This window comes from Salvelinus sp. IW2-2015, linkage group LG6.1 (genome assembly GCF_002910315.2).
Source record: "Salvelinus sp. IW2-2015 linkage group LG6.1, ASM291031v2, whole genome shotgun sequence".
NCBI classification, from domain to species: Eukaryota; Metazoa; Chordata; class Actinopteri; order Salmoniformes; family Salmonidae; genus Salvelinus; species Salvelinus sp. IW2-2015.
This window is the reverse complement of record NC_036845.1, coordinates 7,392,789-7,412,790: the sequence shown is the minus strand read 5'-3', so window position 1 is coordinate 7,412,790 and position 20,002 is coordinate 7,392,789. Positions and strand designations below refer to the sequence as shown.

The 20,002-nt window shown below is 44.6% G+C and overlaps 3 protein-coding genes across 10 annotated transcripts in view; 1 reads left to right on the top strand and 2 right to left on the bottom strand.

The window, feature by feature from the left end:
• LOC111964627 (endonuclease domain-containing 1 protein) overlaps positions 1–2,236 on the bottom strand; it is a 4,388-nt gene extending 2,152 nt beyond the window's left edge. Inside the window, exons 1-2 of the mRNA XM_070443801.1 lie at positions 1,681–2,236; positions 243–1,068 (exon numbers count right to left, since the gene is read on the bottom strand). Coding sequence (XP_070299902.1) covers positions 243–1,068; positions 1,681–2,010 — 1,156 coding nt within the window. The 5' untranslated portion in view covers positions 2,011–2,236. The remainder of the gene's footprint in view (positions 1–242; positions 1,069–1,680) is intronic.
• A 1,169-nt stretch (positions 2,237–3,405) lies between these two features.
• ino80e (INO80 complex subunit E) lies at positions 3,406–6,063 on the bottom strand. Of its 3 annotated transcripts, none has more exons than XM_070443940.1 (8): positions 5,960–6,063; positions 5,614–5,728; positions 5,425–5,495; positions 5,185–5,237; positions 4,946–5,015; positions 4,721–4,832; positions 4,264–4,362; positions 3,406–3,829 (listed from the first exon to the last, which is right to left on the bottom strand). In XM_070443940.1, exons 2-8 carry the CDS (start codon positions 5,692–5,694, stop codon positions 3,623–3,625), a joined length of 693 nt encoding a protein of 230 aa, XP_070300041.1. In that variant the 5' UTR covers positions 5,695–5,728; positions 5,960–6,063; the 3' UTR covers positions 3,406–3,622. The 3 variants fall into 3 exon arrangements, with proteins under 3 accessions (XP_070300041.1, XP_070300042.1, XP_070300043.1); XM_070443941.1 differs by having other exon boundaries at positions 5,614–5,725; positions 5,960–6,043; XM_070443942.1 differs by lacking the exon at positions 4,264–4,362 and having other exon boundaries at positions 3,523–3,829; positions 5,960–6,050.
• A 2,921-nt stretch (positions 6,064–8,984) lies between these two features.
• The window catches only part of LOC111964626 (E3 ubiquitin-protein ligase TRIM38-like), an 11,084-nt gene continuing 66 nt past the window's right edge, over positions 8,985–20,002 (top strand). Inside the window, exons 1-7 of one of the 6 annotated variants that reach the window (XM_070443934.1) lie at positions 9,005–9,073; positions 9,458–9,564; positions 9,924–10,019; positions 10,388–10,621; positions 18,354–18,376; positions 18,765–18,880; positions 19,178–19,204. In XM_070443934.1, the coding sequence (XP_070300035.1) occupies positions 9,016–9,073; positions 9,458–9,564; positions 9,924–10,019; positions 10,388–10,621; positions 18,354–18,376; positions 18,765–18,880; positions 19,178–19,204 (661 nt within the window). In that variant the 5' untranslated portion in view covers positions 9,005–9,015. Of the gene's footprint in view, positions 9,565–9,923; positions 10,020–10,387; positions 10,622–18,353; positions 18,377–18,764; positions 18,881–19,177; positions 19,205–20,002 lie in introns of all 6 variants that reach the window. The other 5 variants (XM_070443938.1, XM_070443936.1, XM_070443937.1 and 2 more) reach the window with 5 other exon arrangements.

Below are 20,002 nucleotides of genomic sequence, written 5' to 3'. Positions count from 1 at the left end.
AGCCAGGAAGCATAGGAACTGAGAAGTGGTCTGTGGTCACCACCTGCAGAACCACTCCTTTATTAGGGGTGTCTTGCTAATTGCCTATATTTTCCACCTTTTGTCTATTCCATTTGCACAACAGCATGTGAAATTTATTGTCAATCAGTGTTGCTTCCTAAGTGGACAGTTTGATTTCACAGAAGTGTGATTGACTTGGAGTTACATTGTGTTGTTTAAGTGTTCCCTTTATTTTTTTGAGCAGTGTATATAGGATATGGAACTATCACAGTATTGTATTCCATCAGTAATCACCTGTCCAGGGATCCCAATGAGGGTGGAGACGACAGGGCGTAGAGGGGCCATGAGCAGGGAGACAGAGGAGGTGATGATATACACCAGAGGGTTGCCGGACGACTCTGTGTCCGACTCAGAGGCCAGTGTCTCGTTGTCCTCTGAGGGAGGGATGAGAGGTTCTGTGTCAGCAGGTAGTGCCTCTAGGCTTCGATCAGTAGTCTCATCTAGTGTTTCCTCAATGGCGTCTGGCCTTGCGACTGCTTTCTGCTTTTCTACGACTCCGACCATCGCATCACTGAGCAGTATCACTATGTCTCCCTCCGTGTCCCCATCTGCTTCCCCGCAACCCTCTGAAAATAGATCTGTCACTCCAATCATGTGTTCCAGCTCCTTAACACTCACCACCCTCTCCCCTCCACCTGTCTCTCTCACTACCCCCACACTGAACCCACTCTGTCCCTCTGGGCCAGCACAGCACACTGCAGACCACTGCACCCCAGCCTCACACCCCTCATTCCCACCCTCCTCCATCCCGGGCCCCAGCCTGAGCCCTGTGGCCCCTGTCAGGACGTAGAGCTGGCCCCCTGTGGAGCCACACTGGGGCAGAACGCTGCTCTGGATCAGCTCTGTGACCAGGGAGTCCCACTGGTGAAGGGGAGAGTCAGAGTGAGCTTGGGGTTTACCCCCCGCCACATCCCCTCGGAGCAGGGCTGGGGTCATCACCAGGGGGGGACTCTGGGACCCTTCGTCCTCTTTCTCCTCCCCTCTGGCATCCTCTTCCTCCTTCTCTGTCTAGGAGATAGGTTTGGAATCATGAGTCAAAGTCCACATATTGAATCACGATTGCAATTAGTATCAACATCATGATAAATGAATGCTAGGCCTTTATTTGGGTAAAGCCTACTGTACATTACAGTACATTTAGTATCAATGCAGTTTGTAAATAGAGTAGGATTGACGAGAACGTCTTTTACTCAGGTGTCATGGCAGAAATAATATGCCATGCAGACCATTCCAGTCTTGTGAGCGTTAGGGAGCTTGTCTACTGACAGACATCTGAGTCAAATATCAAACTGTTGTTCACATTCATCTTTCTGTTCACTCTGACTTGTTTTAACAAGTTCAGGTTTGRATGGAATGTTGATATCAAGAGTAAGTTGACTGCCTCTACAGGACAAGAGTTTCGTTTCACTTGAACAAGTTTCATATCGGAAAAACATTCTTGTAAAACAACTGGAGGAAAAGAGTGGTATACAGTTGGTTTGATCATGTCCGCTGTAACTTGTGTGATTGTGTTGAGAATGTACACTAAAGGTACAAGGTACAAGGTAGTGCTTACGCAGTCCATGCATGACAATGATTCCACTGTTACCACATAATAGAAATAAAATAATCCTCCCTTACCCTCTCCTCCTTTCCTCCTCTCTCTCCCCATCCTTGGCTGAGATGAAAGGCAGAGTAAACAGCTGCGTCACAGGTCGGGTGGTAGAGCGTGGCAAACAACTGTCCCCCTGGCAGCCTGTGACAGATGGGGGTCAGGAGGGCCCCCCCGCCCAGAGGGGGGGTCTGTCTGTAGAAGCTCTGTCTGCAGAGGGAGAAGCCTGGGTCTGGTTCTGATAGTGCCGTGACTGGTAGAGACAGCTCCAGAGTCAGAGTCAGCCCCAGCAAGATCCAGCCTGCCCAGCCTGCAGTACTGACACTGACACCAGCAGGACACCACCGCAGTAGCAGCATGGTGAGCTCAGCAAACCCACACACTCACAGAGAGAGAGGCTGGTAAATAATCCAGAGGTTTGTGCTGTATCTACGCAGATGGGAGAGGATAATGGCCGYTAGCTAGGGTTGACAGCCAGGGAATCTCTGGTATGTCGTTCTTTTATCCCTTTCTCAATCTTTCCCTTCTTTTTTCTCTTCTACCCCATCAGCGTCTCCACCCATGCCTTTCTCCTTGGACTGTGTGTGCTGTGCTGTCTGTGTCTGGGCACAGTCTTGCTTACACTCTGCTTCTCCCTCCCTCACTGACAAGCTCACTCTTCCTCCCTCCCTCCCTCACACATTCTCCCTCTAGCTACACCGCTACCTGGCTTTCCCTCCCTCCTTACTTCATTTCATAGCTCTTTTTGGTTACACCTTTACCTCACATTACTGTTAGGCACACACACACCAGACCCACACCTAGTAACCGGCTCCTATTACCTGTAGGTCTGCATTCCCAAACAATGTTTCCACAAGGTTTGGCTGTCTGATTGACAGCTCAATGGTTCATTTTCTTTGTTACAACACACACCTCTCAGAAAGTGCTGACTCCTCTGTGTATGTAGCCGAGTGCTTAAGCATGCACTATTAGGGTGCACAGTGAAACCGCAGCAGAATATCTTACAGCAGTGGCCTAGTGTTGAATATTACACAGTAGATCTATCCACCACCAAGGTTCCAAAATAGATCTTATTGACTGAATTACAGTTTCTCTGCTATAAAGACAAAATTATTRTGGATTTTGTGTTTCAGCCGCCACTTGGTTTGGTAAAGCTGAGGGAAATTGGGAAATGTATCCACTCTCAAATTCATAGAGGGAGTCATCCAATCCGATCCATCGCAACCTCTGTGAGATGACAAGAGAGGAAAGACGAGAGCATAATAATTAAGCTCTTCACCTGTGACCTTTGTCAGCGAGAAGTTAGAGCTCAGGGATGACATACGAGTTTCCTACTAGTTATTACGAGTTTAAGGGGGCATTTAAGTGGATTTTTCCCAGTCGTAAGTGGTAAATACCACCTTCCCACTTGGTTATGAATGCAGCATGAAATGCTTTTGTCTCCAGGCACAGCCAATAGAAACAGTTGTTTTGAGTAAAGGCACAATACTGCATGTCTGTGCAGCACATACTGTACACTATACTACCATTCCATTAGGCTTTCAACAACAACTACCACAGTCATCTGAAATGTTACCACTTTAATGCAATTTAATTTTGAAAAGTCATTGGTAGAAAACATAACATCTCCATTATCTCCAACAGAAAATTCATTATTTGACAGTTTCCTATAAAAAGGTAGGTGCTACATGTATGCAGTCCTGTAGCTGTCCATGCCTTCAATACCATTTCTTCCATGACTTGTATAACAGTAGAAGGCAGTAAAATTACATTAAATGAGTCAATTAGTGACATTATTATGACAGGTCACATTGTTTAGAGAGAGATATTGTTACAGTAACCTGAAGGTCCACTGGGGGGAGCTTGGCTAAGCATTTGACAGTGGGAGGGGTTGAATCCACACACACTCACATTGTGCTTTTACACACTCTTTCTAACAATCCTTTACACACACACACACACACACACAGTTCACTCGTTGGGGATATCGATGACAAGGTCAGCCTCTTCTCCTTCCCCCCTGTCGTCGTCTCCTCTGTCTGAGTCTCCGTCACTCTCTCCCTCCTCCTCCGCGGCGTCTCCACTCAGCATCTGCCTGGGCACCCAGTTGAACGAGGCGCTGGATGTGGGAGGGGCAGTCGGGCCCGCTGGGTAGTTGGCTGCTAGAGGGGCCACCACCTAAGGGGAAGGAGGTAAAAGGAATAAGGTAGATGGAATGAGAGATGCAATGGAGAAAGAGAGGAGTAGATGACTTGGACTGCATCCCAAATGGCACCCTATTTCCTTTATAGTGCACTACTTTTGACCAGAGCCCTCTGGGGCAGGAATAGGGTTCCATCTGGGATGTCGTTAGTCTACTGAGGAAAAACAACCCTTTAAATGAATGGTCAGAAATTGAAAATGAAGAGTCCAGGATATTATGGCAGTATGTGACTTCATTGACGATGTCCAAATGTTATGGACCTTCCTATAGCCTACTGTAGGCCTGCACCTAACCTGTCATATGTAGTGCAGTTATACTGTAGAAACACCCTCTTCTAGACCCTAACTCAATAGCCTACGTGCCACATGTCTGTTCCCTCATCTGTGATCTCCTCCTCCTCCCCTCTCACRTTCCCCGATGTCTCTTTCTTGTGTTTGGGCGCCTTTGTCTTTCTCTCTTTCTTCATTCTCTCAGCTGGTGGAGCCAAATACTCTGGTGGGAAGGGCAACTGCCCGCCACACACACACACAGGCCCCATGTGTCAATTTAACACACGCATACAAACAAACAAAGATGCAAACACATATACGAACAGAAAACACACACACACACACATACATACACATACCGTGACAATTTCCAAAACAAACACACACACACATTGTAGGTACAAATACAGCCCCAAAAAATAAAACATGATACACAACAAAAGATAAACGGAAAACATATAATAAAACAATATTAATAATGCCCAAAATCAAAACAGTGATTATCTTCGGTAATGAGAAAACGATAATGGCAACAATCAATGATGTTATAGTTATTGATTGTATAGATTCAGTGAGGGGAAGGCGATCATAACTCACTGTGTTGAGGTAGGGGGTACTGCCGGACGACTGGAGAGGGTTCACTCCAGAACGAGAGAGGAGAGAGAGATGGGAGGATGAAGGAAGGCCTACGCCAGGGCTACTTCTTCTCCTAAGAGAGTTCACAAGAGTTGAATAAATAGTGAGACAGTGAGAGAGAATGGCAAAGATGGAAAGAGTGCAATTTGAAATATTGTCTGTGTTGCTGGCATGCTGCATCCTCACTTCTTTCCTCCGTCTCTCTCCCTGGTGCCCTCTCCTTCACTGTTCTCAGAAGAYGCTGTGGCATCAGAWTCTGAAACACAGCATGACAATCAGACACTGTACATCAGCATACTGACATGATCCATACTAAAAATACTCTACAGCAAGGCAGGTAACTGCATGATCAGTATTGGGTGAGCTATGGATAAGAACAGATATTGTGGAGAATGAAACATTGAGACTTGGTGCTTTAGTCCTACCTGAGGAGTCCTCGTCCACCCGCTCGTATTGTAACAGTCGGTCCAACAGAAAACTGCAAGAGAAGAGAAGCCAAGGAACGACCAGTTTTAACTTTGAACATGCTTGTACAGTATGTGTACACATTCAACAGGGGTGTATTTCTTAGTAGCACATCGTAGTAAAAGGTTTTGCTACAGTGTGACAAATAAATACACCCCATCTGTCCAAACTAAACAAACTTTGTAGATTCACCCAACCACCTTTTATCTCTGGACACTTTGAGCAACTTCCTCTGGGATCTTCTGAGCTCTTCCTGAAAACACTCCTGCTCCTAGACGGAGACAAGTAACGAAATACAACAGTTTAACTCTGTAAATTACAGTTCCTTGGCTAATAGGTGTTATAYTAATAACACGTCATTGACAATTGGATGAAAAATTAAGACTCACATAAACCAGGAATTTCAATTTGCGTTTGAGATTTTTGTATTTCTGCTTGTAGTCCACCTCCATATCGGCTTGACCGTTCATTTCTGACGCTGTGGTTGAATCGTCAGTGGACCTGCTATACAGGTAGGGTAATTGTTAGTGTCGTGGTTATGTTAACTATAGCTAACAGCGGCTTGTTGGCTAGCTRACTGCTAGCCTTTCCAGTACATTATCGTAGTTTTTTTAAGCATTTAGCTGGAAGCAGAAGAATAGCAATGGAAAACGCTTGAAAGTAGGATAATAAGGAGACGAAACCATGTAATTATAAAGTTAAATAGCTTGAATGAATATGAAAAATCCTTCATACCTCTCGTTTGAATGAATATGTGCGACTTGTTCTTTGTTTACGTCTGTTATTCTTCTTCTTTAGGATTTGGTTGTCAGTTCGCATATACCGCCACCTACTGTACTGGCGTGTGAGGCCATTCACGGCCTACCTACATTACATTCTTGAGTCTACTTCCGTGTGTGTGTGTGTGTGTGTGTGTGTGTGTGTGTGTGTGCCACTCTTCTTCTTTAAATTTGTATTGGCGGATCGCAACCAACTGAAAAGTGCATACACTGCCACCTACCGTACTGGATTGTGATTCTGGTCAAATCAAATTGTATTAGTCACATGCGCCGAATACAACAGGTGTAGACTTTACAGTGAAATGCTTACTTACGAGCCCTTAACCAACTATGCAGTTTCAAAAAATACAGATAAGAATAAGAGATAAAAGTAACAAGTAATTAAAGAGCAGCAGTGAAATAACAATAGCGAGACTATATACAGCCGGGTACGGATACAGAGTCAATGTGTGGGGGCACCGGTTAGTTGAGGTAATATGTACATGTAGGTAGAGTTATTAAAGTGACTATGCATAGATGACAACAGAGAGTAGAAGTGGTGTAAGGGGGGGGGGGGGGGGGGGGGGCACTGCAAATAGTCTGGGTAGCCATTTGACTAGATGTTCAGGAGTCTTATGGCTTGTGGGTAGAAGCTGTTTAGAAGCCTCTTGGACCTAGACTTGGCGCTCCAGTACCACTTGCCGTGAGGTAGCAGAGAGAAAAGTCTATGACTAGTGTGGCTGGAGTCTTTGACAATTTGTCACAACCTCCCTATTCATGGATTTGTCTTTTCAACCCTTGTATTTCCGCCTACTGGAGTGTGAATTCATTACACTTTGTGATGTAAAAGGGAAGAGAAAAGGACAGGGAAAAGGGAAGAAACCCTACCAACTAACCCTACAGTGGCACCCATTAAAACCTCACCTCACCACTAGTTGGTTGTCATTTTCAAGCTCCTGAAAGTGACATTTGAAACAGTGGGCGGGGCCAGACATAGAGCCAGAATGAAGGAAAATAATCTAACCCCTGCAGCGGTCACATAAATCAAATACATAAACGAGGGATCTAGGCTATTTTATGGAGTGTGAGACCTATTCATACCCATGAACAATAGGCRTTATCAACTAATGATTATGACCCAAACAAGATGACCTTGAATACAGAAATATATGGGATARAAAAGCAGCCYCATTTCCTATAGAGAATTGTTCTGTTGCATATTACAACAAGTGAATCATGTTCAGTGTGTGCACCTCTGCATGTGAGTAATATTCATAATAATGCATTGTGCTAGTTTTCTGTATTCTGTCCACCCACAGTACTGGAGTAGACTACAGTGGTTTGGTTTATGGCGCTGAAGGTGCAGCTTGCTCACTTCAGCAGAGCACACAGCAGTCACATCGTCAGGACCCAGGACAATGAATTATAGATGAGGAACATTCCAGAGATGAGTAATGCTACCTCTGCACACACACAGCCAACCAGCCAGGCTGTGTGTGTGTGCATGTGTGCATGCGTGTGTGTGTATTAGAATGGGAGAGAGGTAGAGGGAGAGAGGGGGCAAGGAGAAAGGGTGTGTGTGTGTGGTGGGGGGGGGGGGGGGGGGTGGTCAGTGTGTGTGTTTGTCTCTGAGGGGGAGAATATTGCGAGAGAAAATGCTGACTGCTTGCTTTTATACCAGTGCTCCCCCACTCTTCTTTAAATGTTTTAATTTCACCTTTATTTAACCATGTAGGTCAGTTGAGAACAAGTTCTCATTTACAACTGCGACCTGGCCAAGATAAAGCAAAGCAGTGCGACACAAACAACAACACAGAGTTACACACGGAATAAACAAATGTACAGTCAATAACACAATAGGAAAATAAATCTACATACAGTGTGTGCAAATGAGGTAAGATTAGGGAGGTAAGGCAATAAATAGGCCATAGTGGCGAAGTAATTACAATTTYGCAATTGGAGCAACAACAAAAAATATATAACAATATGGGATGAGGTAGTTGGATGGGATATTTACAAATGGGCTATGTACAGATGCAGTGATCTGTGAGCTGCTCTGACAGCTGATGCTTAAAGTTAGTGAGGGAGATATGAGTCTCTAGCTTCAGTGATTTTTGCAATTCGTTCCAGTCATTGGCAGCAGAAAACTGGAAGGTAAAGTGGCCAAATGAGGAATAGGCTTTGGGGGTGACCAGTGAAATAAACCTGCTGGAGCGCGCGGGTGGGTGGGTGCTACTATGGTGACCAGTGAGCTGAGATAAGGCGGAGCTTTACCTAGCAAAGAATTATAGATGACCTGGAGCCAGTGGGTTTGGCGATGAATATGAAGCGAGGGCCAGCCAACGAGAGCACACAGGTCGCAGTGGTGGGTAGTATATAGGGCTTTGGTGACAAAACAGATGGCACTGTGATAGACTGCAGCCAATTTGCTGAGTAGAGTGTTGGAGGCTATTTTATAAATGACATCGCCGAAATCAAGGATCGGTAGGATAGTCAGTTTTACGAGGGTATGTTTGGCAGCATGAGTGAAGGATGCTTTGTTGCGAAATAGTCATAATCTTTATGTCAGGAAGAGAAGGAAGAACAGATGGAAACTGACCTCAGTTTGCCCTAGATCTACCAATATTTATGTTCAGTTTTAACACCAACATTTTATTGTTTAGTTGTCATACTGCCCTCTCCAGACGCCCTAGTGACGATAGTACTAAACCAACATCGGCCTACCAAAATAAATACACAACCTCTCTCTCCTATCCCTTCCAGGCAAACCCCTCCCTATGAAAAACGATATCCCCCTACATCCCCGACCCACTGCCTGATTCTATCCCCTGACCGATTCCCTCTTTTGTTTCCAGAACAGCAGACAGAAATAGAATCTTCTCCACCGTGCAATGCCATAAATCGCTGCTGCCTGCCTGCTTGCCTGTCCATCCTGGCCAGCAGCTGTGGCTCCTTCCCTCCCTCCCTACCCCCTCCCTCCCTCCCTACCGCCCTCCCTCCCTGCCCCCCTCCCTCTGTTTCTCCTCAGTGTTAATGGACCCTAGTCTTCAGCCAAGCTGCGTGTGGGGAGAGAGGGAGAAGGCTGCTGTCGGTTGGTATTTGATGGTGACCCTTGTCTCTTTAATTGTTTCTAGATAAATCTCRATCTGACTGGTTGGATGTATGTATGACACTCATTCTCTCTTCATGCTAATTGTTTTGATGACCTCAGAGAGGGTATCTCTTCCTATTGGTTTCTCTCTCCATATCTGCTCTCTGTCTATCTGTCTCTCTCTGTGTCTCTGTCGATCTGTGTCTCTCTCTGTCTATCTGTCTCTCTCTGTGTGTCTCTCTCTGTCTATCTGTCTCTCTCTCTGTGTATCTCTCTGTCTATCTCTCTCTAATTTATAATTTTCTCTTTCCATGTCCTTCAATTCTCTGTCACTGTCCCTCCCTCTTTCATCTTTACTCTCTCCCTCTCTTTTATTACACCAAGAGTACCTCGTTTGCTTTCCAGTCTCGTTAGGAGAAATTGGAATGTACAAAAATCACATAAAAGACACCAACAACAATTGCAATAAAAGCCTTCTCCTTGACCATAAGGTAAGCTGCACAGTTTATCATTTCACCCTTGGGTTTATGTCTAAAGGGAAGTCAGCCAAAAGAAAGTTAAATTAATTATGAAAGAGATTATGTTTGGGAAAAGGCTCTCCCATAAAATCTAATAGGCTATATCGATGGGACATTTTTCAAGTACATTTTCAATGGCACAACAATATCATGTTCAATAAATAAATGACTTCTAAACTCATAGGAAAAACTATTATCTAAATGCATGCATGCTGAACGTACTCTTTTGTTAAATAACTTAAGTCACTATTCTGTCACTATTTAACATTGTTTCTCTGTCTGTTTTTCCATTCTCTCCTCTCCCCTCATGTTTGTCTATGTGCGTGTTACAGGAGAAGCTGATCCAGGCTATTAAAAGAATAAAGCATGAGGTAGACGAGTGCTGGGAGGCAGAGAGAGAGACGTACATATGGTCTGTTGGTGTAGAGGTACGGTACTGGCTGCCAATGCATCATTTACCACTGTCATTTACTTTTCATTATTTATTCATTTGATTATTTCATTCAATCCTGAATATGATCATCTGTYAATGTATTAGTGTGTCAGTAATATTACAAGCATTTTGACTGATAGTGGTGAGAAATGTGTATCTAACAACATTATGATAAGTATTTTGTAGTATTTACATATTTAGCATTAAAATGAACATACTGTAATTGATGCGTGTTGGCTAAAGCTGAAAAATCTGTCTCTCCCAACCAGGATAGTATCCTTCTACTACCCACTATATAGTAACAAAATATAGTAAAACCTACTACACAAAATAGTCAAGTCTGTCTCTCTGTCTATCTCTCAGAGATGTTTTGATAATCTGGAACGGGAGGTCCGAGCTGAGTTCCAGAACCTCCATCGCTTCCTGGACGAAGAGGAGACCATGGACATGGAGCGACTGAAGAAGGAGAAAGAGAAGAGGGTGAAGCTGCTTAGGGAGAGAGAGAAGAAGATCGCCATGCAGGGAAGAGATCTAGAGAGAGGCATTGCCACGCTAAACAACAAACTGGCCGAGGAGGATAGTCCCAAACTGCTCAAAGTGAGTGAGTTAGGGTGTTCAGGCTATTGTTCTAGCACTGCACCTCTACACTGTAAAAAGAGGGATGGCACTGTTGTTTATCTGTATTGCTTTTTCTAAATGGCAAAATTAAGCTTTGGTTCTGTCACGTTCATCTTACAAGGAAGACCAAGGCGCAGCGTGGTATACGTACATTCTTCTTTTATTAAAGAATGAACACTGAACAAACTAACCAAACAACAAAACGAACCGTGAAGCTAATATGAATAGTGCAGACAGGCAACTAAACATAGAACAAAAACCCACAAACACCAAAGGGAAATGGCTACCTAAATATGTTCCCCAATCAGAAACAACAAWAAACAGCTGCCTCTGATTGGGAACCATATCAGGCCACCATAAACATACAAATACCTAGACCTACAAAACCCTAGACATACAAAAACCCTAGACAATACAAAACCCCTAGACAATACAAAACCCCTAGACACTACAAAAACTAGCGTATCCACCCTAGTCACACCCTGACCTAACCAAAATATAAAGAAAACAGAGGTATCTCAGGTCAGGGCGTGATAGTACCCCCCCCAAAAGTGCGGGCTCCCGGCCGCAAACCTGAACCTATAGGGGAGGGTCTGGATGGGCATCTACCCTTGGTGGCGGCTCTGGTTCTGGACGCCGCCCCCCCTCTTTACGCTGATCCCTCCGCCTTTGTAGAACCGGACCGGGATCATCGCCGAAGGCTCCGGACTGCGGATCGTCGCCGGAGGCCCTGGACTGGGGACCGCCGCCGGAGGCTCCGGACTGGGGACCGTCGCCAGAATATCAGTGGACTGGGAGCCATCTGATCGGAGTTCCTGACTGTGCGACACCGCGGTTGGAAGTTCCGGACTCTGTGCATCGTACGTTGGAGTTCCGGACCAGTTACCTCGATTGATGTTCCGGACAGTGGCCCGTCGTTGGAAGTTAGCTACACAGTTGGCACCATCGTTGCAAGTTCCGACTTGGCCCTCGTAGGAGTTCCACTGTGGCACGTCTTAGTTCCGATTGTTGAAACGGTCGTGAGTTCCGGACTGTGACCCGTCGTTTGGAGGTTCCGGACTGTGGCCTGTCGTTGGAGGTTCGACTGTGGCCCATGTTGAGTTCCGACTGTGCGCCCGTCGTCTGGAGGTTCGACTGGCACGTCGTTGGGTCCGAGACGTCGTTGGAGGTTTCCGGATTAGTCGTTGAGTTCAGGGCGACGATCGTTGGAGGTTCCGGACTTGCCGCTTGGAGGTCGGATGGGCAGTCTGGGTTCGGTGGAACGTGTTGGAGGTCGAACGTACGTCGGCGGAAGCCTGCGACGGTACTGTCGCCGGACAGCTCTACGCGCGGTACTGGTCGCGGAAGCTCTGGACCGGGTACTGTCGCCGGAAGCTTGGACTGGGAACTGTCTCCGAGAACTCTTGGTTGTGGAAAGCGGCACCGGAAGCCTGATGCGTGGTGCCGGAACTGGTGGTACCGGGCTGATGCACGCATTCAGCGATGCAGAAGAGAGCACAGGAACATACTGAACTTGGTTAGGCTTCCTCCCGCACTGAAACTGTGCTGGACCGGTCGGTGGCACCGGCGCTGAGACACGCCACCCAGGGCGATGCGAGGAAGAGACAACGTACGGACTGTGGAAAGCACACTTGAGGGAGAGTGCGAGACATAGAAGCAGGACACACCGGTTGTAGAAATACGAACTGGAGACTGTGTGTTAGCCGCATCAATGTCCGGAACTTAACCAACACGTTTTCCAGACGAGTACGAGAACTGACACCATCACAGGGCATCGGACAGCTAACACGCTCCTCAGCGCGTAATGCCGTCTACTACGCCAAACCGAAGCTCTCTCTCTTTCACCTCTCCTCCAAATTTGATCAACAACTCTCGAAGTCTCAAATCTCCCCTCCATTCAACTACTCTCAATCGTCCAAAACTCACTCGACAGTCTCTGACTCACCCCTCAACTTCGCCGACTGCTCCATGTGCCCCCCGACCCCCCAATTTTTTTTTATTCTGGTTTTCTGTGGCCTACTACTTGGTATACTTCCATGTAATAGGCGCCTTTCTGCTTCCTTGCCTCTATCTCCTCCTTTGGAAGAGATACTCCCCGCCTGCGTCCCAGGCTGCTCCATCCAAAGAGTCTCCCTCCCAGGTCCATTCCTCATCTGAACAACATATTATGTGGTTTCTTCTTCACGATCGTGACCACTTACAAGGAAAGCCAAGTGCGCAGCGTTGGTAGTCGCACATCTTCTTTTATTAAAGAATGAACACTGAACAAACTAACCAAACAACAAAACGAACCGTGAAAGCTAATATGAATAGTGCAGACAGGCAACTAAACATAGAACAAAACCCAACAAAACAACCAAAAAGGAAAGGCTAAGACAAGACAGGGTGCGGCAGGTAGTCTGTCTGAAAGACATACTCACATCAAAGGACAACACGGTAGTTGTCTAATGAGACATACTCACATACAAACAGACACGGTAGTATTCTAATGAGACCACTACTCACATCCAGAAAACCAGACAGCGCGTCTAGATATAGCGTTGTGTTATGAAATCATTACTACTCGACATCATCCAAACAGACAACACAGGCGCTATGTACTATGAGACAGGCTCACTCACATCAAAGATCAGACCAGGTTAGTGTCTATGAGACACTTACTCACATCAAAAACATACAGGTTAGTATGTCTATGACGACACTACTCACATCAGCATGACCAGACAGTTAGCTGTCTATGCAGACAACTACTCACATCAAAAGACAGACAGCAAAGGGTAGTTGCTATGAACCACTCTACCACATCACAAAGACAGACAAACCGGAAAAGCAGGGTTTACTAACCGAGGAGGAGCTGTTACTAACCGGGAAGGGTTTACGAACCCGGGGGCTGTTACCTAACCGGAGGAGGCTGTTACTAACCGAGGAGGGCCTTTATAACCGTAGAGGGTTTGGTACTAAACGGAGGAGGGTTGTTTACTAAACCGAGGAGAGGGTTGTTTACTAACCGAGAGGGGTTGTTACTAACCGGAGGAGCTTACCTAAAACAGGAGGGCCTTACAACCGGAGGAGGGCCGTACTAACCGGAAGGGCTTTACTAACCGGAGGGAGGGGCTTTAACTAAACCGATAGGGGGTCTTTACTAACCGGAGAGGGGCTGTTACTAACCGGAGGAGAGGGTTGTTACTAAACCGGAGGAGGGCTTGTTACTAACCGAGGAGGGTTGTTACTAACCGGAGGAGGGGGTTACTAACGGAGGAGGGTTGTTACTAACCGGAGTAGGGTTGTTACTAACGGAAGAGGGGTGTTACTAAACCGCAAATGAGGGGCTGTTACTAAACGGAGGAGGGGTTGTTACTAACGCGGAGGAGGGTGTTAACAACCGGAGGAGGGGTTGTTACTAAACCGGAAGGAGGGTTTACTAACCGGAGGAGGGTTTTACTACACCGACGGAGGGGCTTTAGACTAACCGGAGAGGGGCAGTACTAACCGGAGAGCGGTTTTTACTAACGAGAGGGCTAGTTACAACCGGAGGAGGTTGCAGATTACTAACCGAGGAGGCTGTTACTAACCGGAGGAGGGGCTGGTACTAACCGGAGGAGTTGTTACTAACCGGAGGGGGGCTGTACTAACCGAGAGGGCTGTACTAACCGGAGAGGGCTGTCTACCCGGAAGGAGGGCTGTTACTAACGCGAGGAGGGCTGTTAACCTAACCGGAGGGAGGGCTGTTACTAACCGAAGGAGGAGGTTGTACTAACCGGAGGAGGGCTCTTACTAACCGGAGGAGGGCTGTTACTAAACCGGAGGAGGGCTGTTACTAACGTGAGGAGGGGCTGTTACTACCGGAGAGAGGGCTTAGGGTTCGGTTCGTTCGCCTTGTCATCATCATTGCCATTGGTGAATAGGCATTATGGACAATATAGTGTAATAAAAGTTGACAGAAGTTGGACAAACAGGAACATAGCACGCCACGTTTCCGAGGAGTTCTGCATCAAACAAAAGTTTCAAGTTGTTAATTAAACCAAGTCCCCCTTAGTGATTCACGGATACGTCAATTACCTTTTTAACTCCTGAGACCAACCTGCATCCACAGCTAGACAAACAGAGAGCTTCAGTTTATCTAAAAGCTAGCCAATAAAAGCGTCCCCTCCCCAGAAGTAGATTTAACTGTAAATGTTCTTGACTATCTCTTATTCTCCCACAATCCCATGCAGAGTTCTGTCTCAGTCACACATTTAAAGAGGGTCTTCTCTGTGATGAGTGAGTGGAGTGATCGTGAGGTTGCAAACAACTGTGACCATTCTAAAACTATATAATGAATATATATTATTGTTAATCTGTAAGTCTAAGGACCCTATAATGTAAGGAGGAGGTTTATAACCCCTTCCCCTTCTATTATAAAACAAAGCAGAATCAATTATTCTTAATAACATCAAAACATTTTGTACAGCCCTTTCATGACCCCTCGTTTGAACCCACAGTGTTACTAACCAGGAGGAGGGTCTTCTGAGACACTCCAGCAGTGTAAACCATTTTACCTCTTCCTCACATACTCCAACTTCCTGGAAATTAAAACAATGTGAAACAACAATTTCAATGTAAAACATTTTAATAGGTCATTTATTATAATCAAAAGTCCATTTGCAATTCAGTGCGAAAGTACACAAACCTATTTAATTGCGATATTCTTTAATTTATTATTAAAGTTATTAGCGCTCCCAAATTGTTACCCCATTCCCATATAGCGCACTGACTTTTGACCAGCATGACAAATTTTGACGAGGCAGTCACACTATATAGGAAGAGGGTCTACGGTATTGGGACGGATCAATCATTTTCCTGCTGTGTTGCGGTACTGTACCTGTATATGACGCGTCCAACTGGACCAGCGCCGCTCTCGGCCCATGTTTTGCATTGTCGTGTATATGGTATTGACCAGGGCACATCTTTGAGAACTAAGTCTGATCTCTTGGGCCTTGGTAGCACTCCAACGACAGAGTTTGGACATCTGGCCTGCAAATCGAAATCAACAGTTGGCAATTGCCCGAATCAATGGCTATGAGAGGACCTCCTACAGATGTAAAACGATATAAGTCTAAATAGAACAATTAAAAGTTAACAAATAATTAAAGAGCAGCAGCTAAAATAACAGTAAGCAGAGGACTATATACAACGGTGTCTACAGACAGTTAGTTGTGCTACCGAGTCAATGTGGAGGCTGTATTACAGGGTACCATACAGATCAATGTGGAGCTAATACAAGGGGTTACCGGTAACATATAGTCAAATGTGGGGCTATATTACAGACCCGGTGTTACGTACCGGATCAATGGTAGCGCTGTATAAACTGCAGGCATCAAAGACAACGAGTGGTCTAAGTTGTCTATGAGACACTCACTTCACATTTCAAATACAGACACGTTTTTATCTTGCTCATGAGACACTACCACATCAAAAAACAGGTTAGTTGTCTATGGACACTACTCACACTTCTATAAGAAGACAGACACCTAATCTGATCCCCAATCAGAAAAACGATTGAGATATCAGCTGACTCTGATTGGGAACCAAATATTCAGGCCATCCCGATTCAACATTTACAAATACTATTTAGGACCTATGCAAAAGACCCTAGAACATAAAAAAAACCTTACTAACTAACTACCAAAACCCCTAAATACAAACCCTGAATACAAAAACCCCTCAATCACTACAAAAACTAAGCGTTATCCACCCTAGTCACCCAACACCTGACCAACCAAAAATATGAAAGAATAATAACGAGAGTATCTCAGGTCAGGGCTTAACAGGTTCTTGCAAACATGCTCTTGTTCACCGTTCTGGACCTTTATTTTCCTTTGTTTTGTCTTTATTTAGTATGGTCAGGGCGTGAGTTGGGGTGGGCAGTCTATGTTATGTGTTTCTATGTTTAGGTTTGTCATTTGGCCTGATATGGTTCTCAATCAGAGGCAGGTGTTTTGCATTGTCTCTGATTGGGAACCATATTTACGTTGCCTGTTTTCACTGTTGGTTTGTGGGTGTTTGTCTTCCGTGTTAGTGTTTGTGCCACACGGGACTGTTTTTCGGTTAGATTTCTCTTTGTTATTTTGTTTTGTGTAGTGTTCAGTTTACTTTAATAAAACATGGACACTTACCACTCTGCGTTTTGGTCCGATCCCTGCTACACCTCCTCTTCAGACGAAGAGGAGGACATCAGCCGTTACAGTTCTATTCAATTTGCCTGAAATCAAATAACACATTTGACAGATCAATGTGATTTTTAAAAATTGAATGAAAGCTTCTAAATTGCTTTCAACACCCCATGCGCATCAATGTTGCATAGTGGTGAGAGCAATGTAGCAGTGGCAGCCTATCAGAATTGTTGGAGGCATGGCCTATTGGGGGCGTGGCATTCTGTTTGTTATTGTTGGCCACCCGTGAGAGTGAGGTAATTCCAGGTAATGTGTTCTGTTTTTTTAATGATTATATATTTGCTGCCAGCACTGAAACTTAAATGATATCTGTTAAGAACTGTGATACTAAAGTGCATGGAAAGGCTTTTATTGATGAGATGGTCACCATTTGGTTACAATATCGTAACCAGTTAATGTGGAAATATTATGCAAAGAAAGTGTTTGGAGTCATTATTTCATGTTATAGAACCAATTTAATATCTTGATTAACAGGAAATGTATTTAATTAGCTTATAACCCAATCGAAGAAATTTGGATAGGTAATTCCAGAGTGAAAAATCTACAACATGAAAAAATGTGTTCTACTGTATATACACTGAGTGTACAAAACATTAAGAACACCATGTTCACCCCCAAATAATAGCTTTTTGGGAACTAACACTTGACTTTCGCTCTTACTAGCTCTGACTGCTGATAGCTACTTTAATGAGGACAAATGTACTTACTATGACTGTGATATGTAGTTGTCCCATCTAGCTATCTTTTGATGAATGCACTAACTATAAYTCACTCTGGATAACAGCGTCTGCTAAATTACTAAAATGTTCATGTAAATCTAGTGCAGGGCTGGAACTAAAGCCTGCACACTGCAGTAGCTCTCCATGAGGAGAGTTGCCACCGTCAATGATCATAAGATGAAACAAACTGTCATAACATTTTATGACATCTCTTATGTCATTATTACGACACCGTCATCCAGGTCTTATGATGAAAGGTCGGAGAGCAAAGTGTTACAGAGAATGTGATGAATGGCAGGAGGGAGGGAGTGATTTGGGGAGGGTCAGGGGAATAAGAAGCTTGGAGTACCTCRACAGAATCAGCTTCCACAACAGCTAGCCTACGCTGACATTGCAGTCCTCAAGGACCACCGTGTCAGCTTATTGCCTTCTCTTCTGGCACTAATTTGATCAATCATTGGCTAAAGAGTCTACTTGCCTTCTGTCGCAGGTCTAAATCAATTTCCCATTAAAAGGCTGGTGGTCAAAAAGCAACACACAGTGCAGTCTTGGAGGACTAGCTGAGGTTCGGCACCAAACAATGACTGAGAGAGAATATCAACTGTCTATTGAGTACACGAGGGCACAATTGTGATTTGTTTTCTGATGGAAAACAAATTGAATATTCATTTTTATTGGGCACCTTTATCAGTGGAACAAATACACTGTTATGTGCTATGTTGTTTTGAGTGCTTTAAGTCTTTCACTACTGTAATGACCACTCCTTTTTTCTCTCTGAAGGAGATTCAAGACCTCTTGAAAAGGCAAGTGTTTATATTTCATTATTTAACTGATTATGACTCCATCTATCTCTCGTGTCACAAATCACTCCCTTCTCCTGATCGGCCATAATCTCTCATCTTACATGTTTTGCATCCCGTTCTCTCTCTCTCTCTTTCTTTCCCTCTCTCTCTCTCGCTTTCTCTCTCTCTCTCTGTACCCTCTCTTTGGCAACCCCCTTTTTCTTCTGTCCACTCACTCTATCCTCTCGTTCTCTCTTTGGCATCCCACTTTCTTTCTTCACTCTCTCTACCTTCTCTCTCTTTCTCACTCATTTCCCAATCCTTTCCTTTCACATTCTTTTCGATCCCTTTCTCATCCATCTTTGCACTCCTCTTCCCCTGCACCTCTCCCTCTCTCATCCCCCCGCAGGTCCCAGGTGGCTTTCATACCCCCTCCGCAGGTGGATGTGGAGGTGCGATCAGCACACTTTGTGGGGCCCATCCAGTACAGGATATGGAAACACATGAAGAGCTGCCTGTACCCAAGTAATGCACATCGTATCATTCTGTGACATCAGTATTGTTATAGTATTGTTTGTTATACAATGTGTATAATGCTGAATTAAAGAGATGACGTCTGCTAGTGACATAGTGCTAATGTACTGGTATACCTGTTTTTTACATTCCTACTTGCACCAATTTGTAAGTCGCTCTGGATAAGAGCGTCTGCTAAATGACTTAAATGTAAATGTAAATGTACTTAAAGGGATCCCCTTACACATATACCATTAGACAATTCTAGATTACAACAATGCAACTCACCTGAGCCCCCCCCCCCCCCAGATATCACTGAAGTGACCTTTGACCCATGTGACGTCGACTAATATCCGCTGAAATTGTGATTCTTTCTTTTCTCATTGCTACACACATAGGCAGAGTCCTTATAACCTAGACACAGGATACAAAATGATGTGTCACAATGCGCACCTTCGCCATGCAGGCAAACTAATCACCGGGCCTACGCTACAAACACCACACACACATTGTCTCTAGCTCTCTATCAGGCACACAGGTAAGATTTAACACCACCACACAACACGTCGCCACACCTCACACACAATGGTCCTCACCACACACACACACACACACCACACACACACACACACACACACACACAACACCACCACACACACACACACACAGTATGATCACACCACGCACACCACACCATACCACACGCAAACACTATGGATAAGATAAACATATGACGATCAATCCTCACACACACACACAGACGGCTTTTAATAAAACGCAGAAAATATGAATAAATAATAACTACTGTCTTTGAGGAGATATCATGTGGACATGCACTGCAATAAACGTTCTTATCTTTAAAGTGACCATAGATAATTCTGTATTTTTATATAATATTATATATGTATGGTACGGTTTATACGTGATGTTATCATCATAGGGTTGAATATACTTATAAATAAGTTATTCCAATCAAAAATATTTTGAAGATCTATTCGAGAGATCTGTGACACGGAAAAATATGCACTTATTCAGTTGTGTTTACCTTTTTCAGTGCTTCCAAGTTATATTTTCTAAGTTTTAGTGAAAGATTAGTTTGTGTGTATTAACAAGTTATTCAGTAATCATGCATGT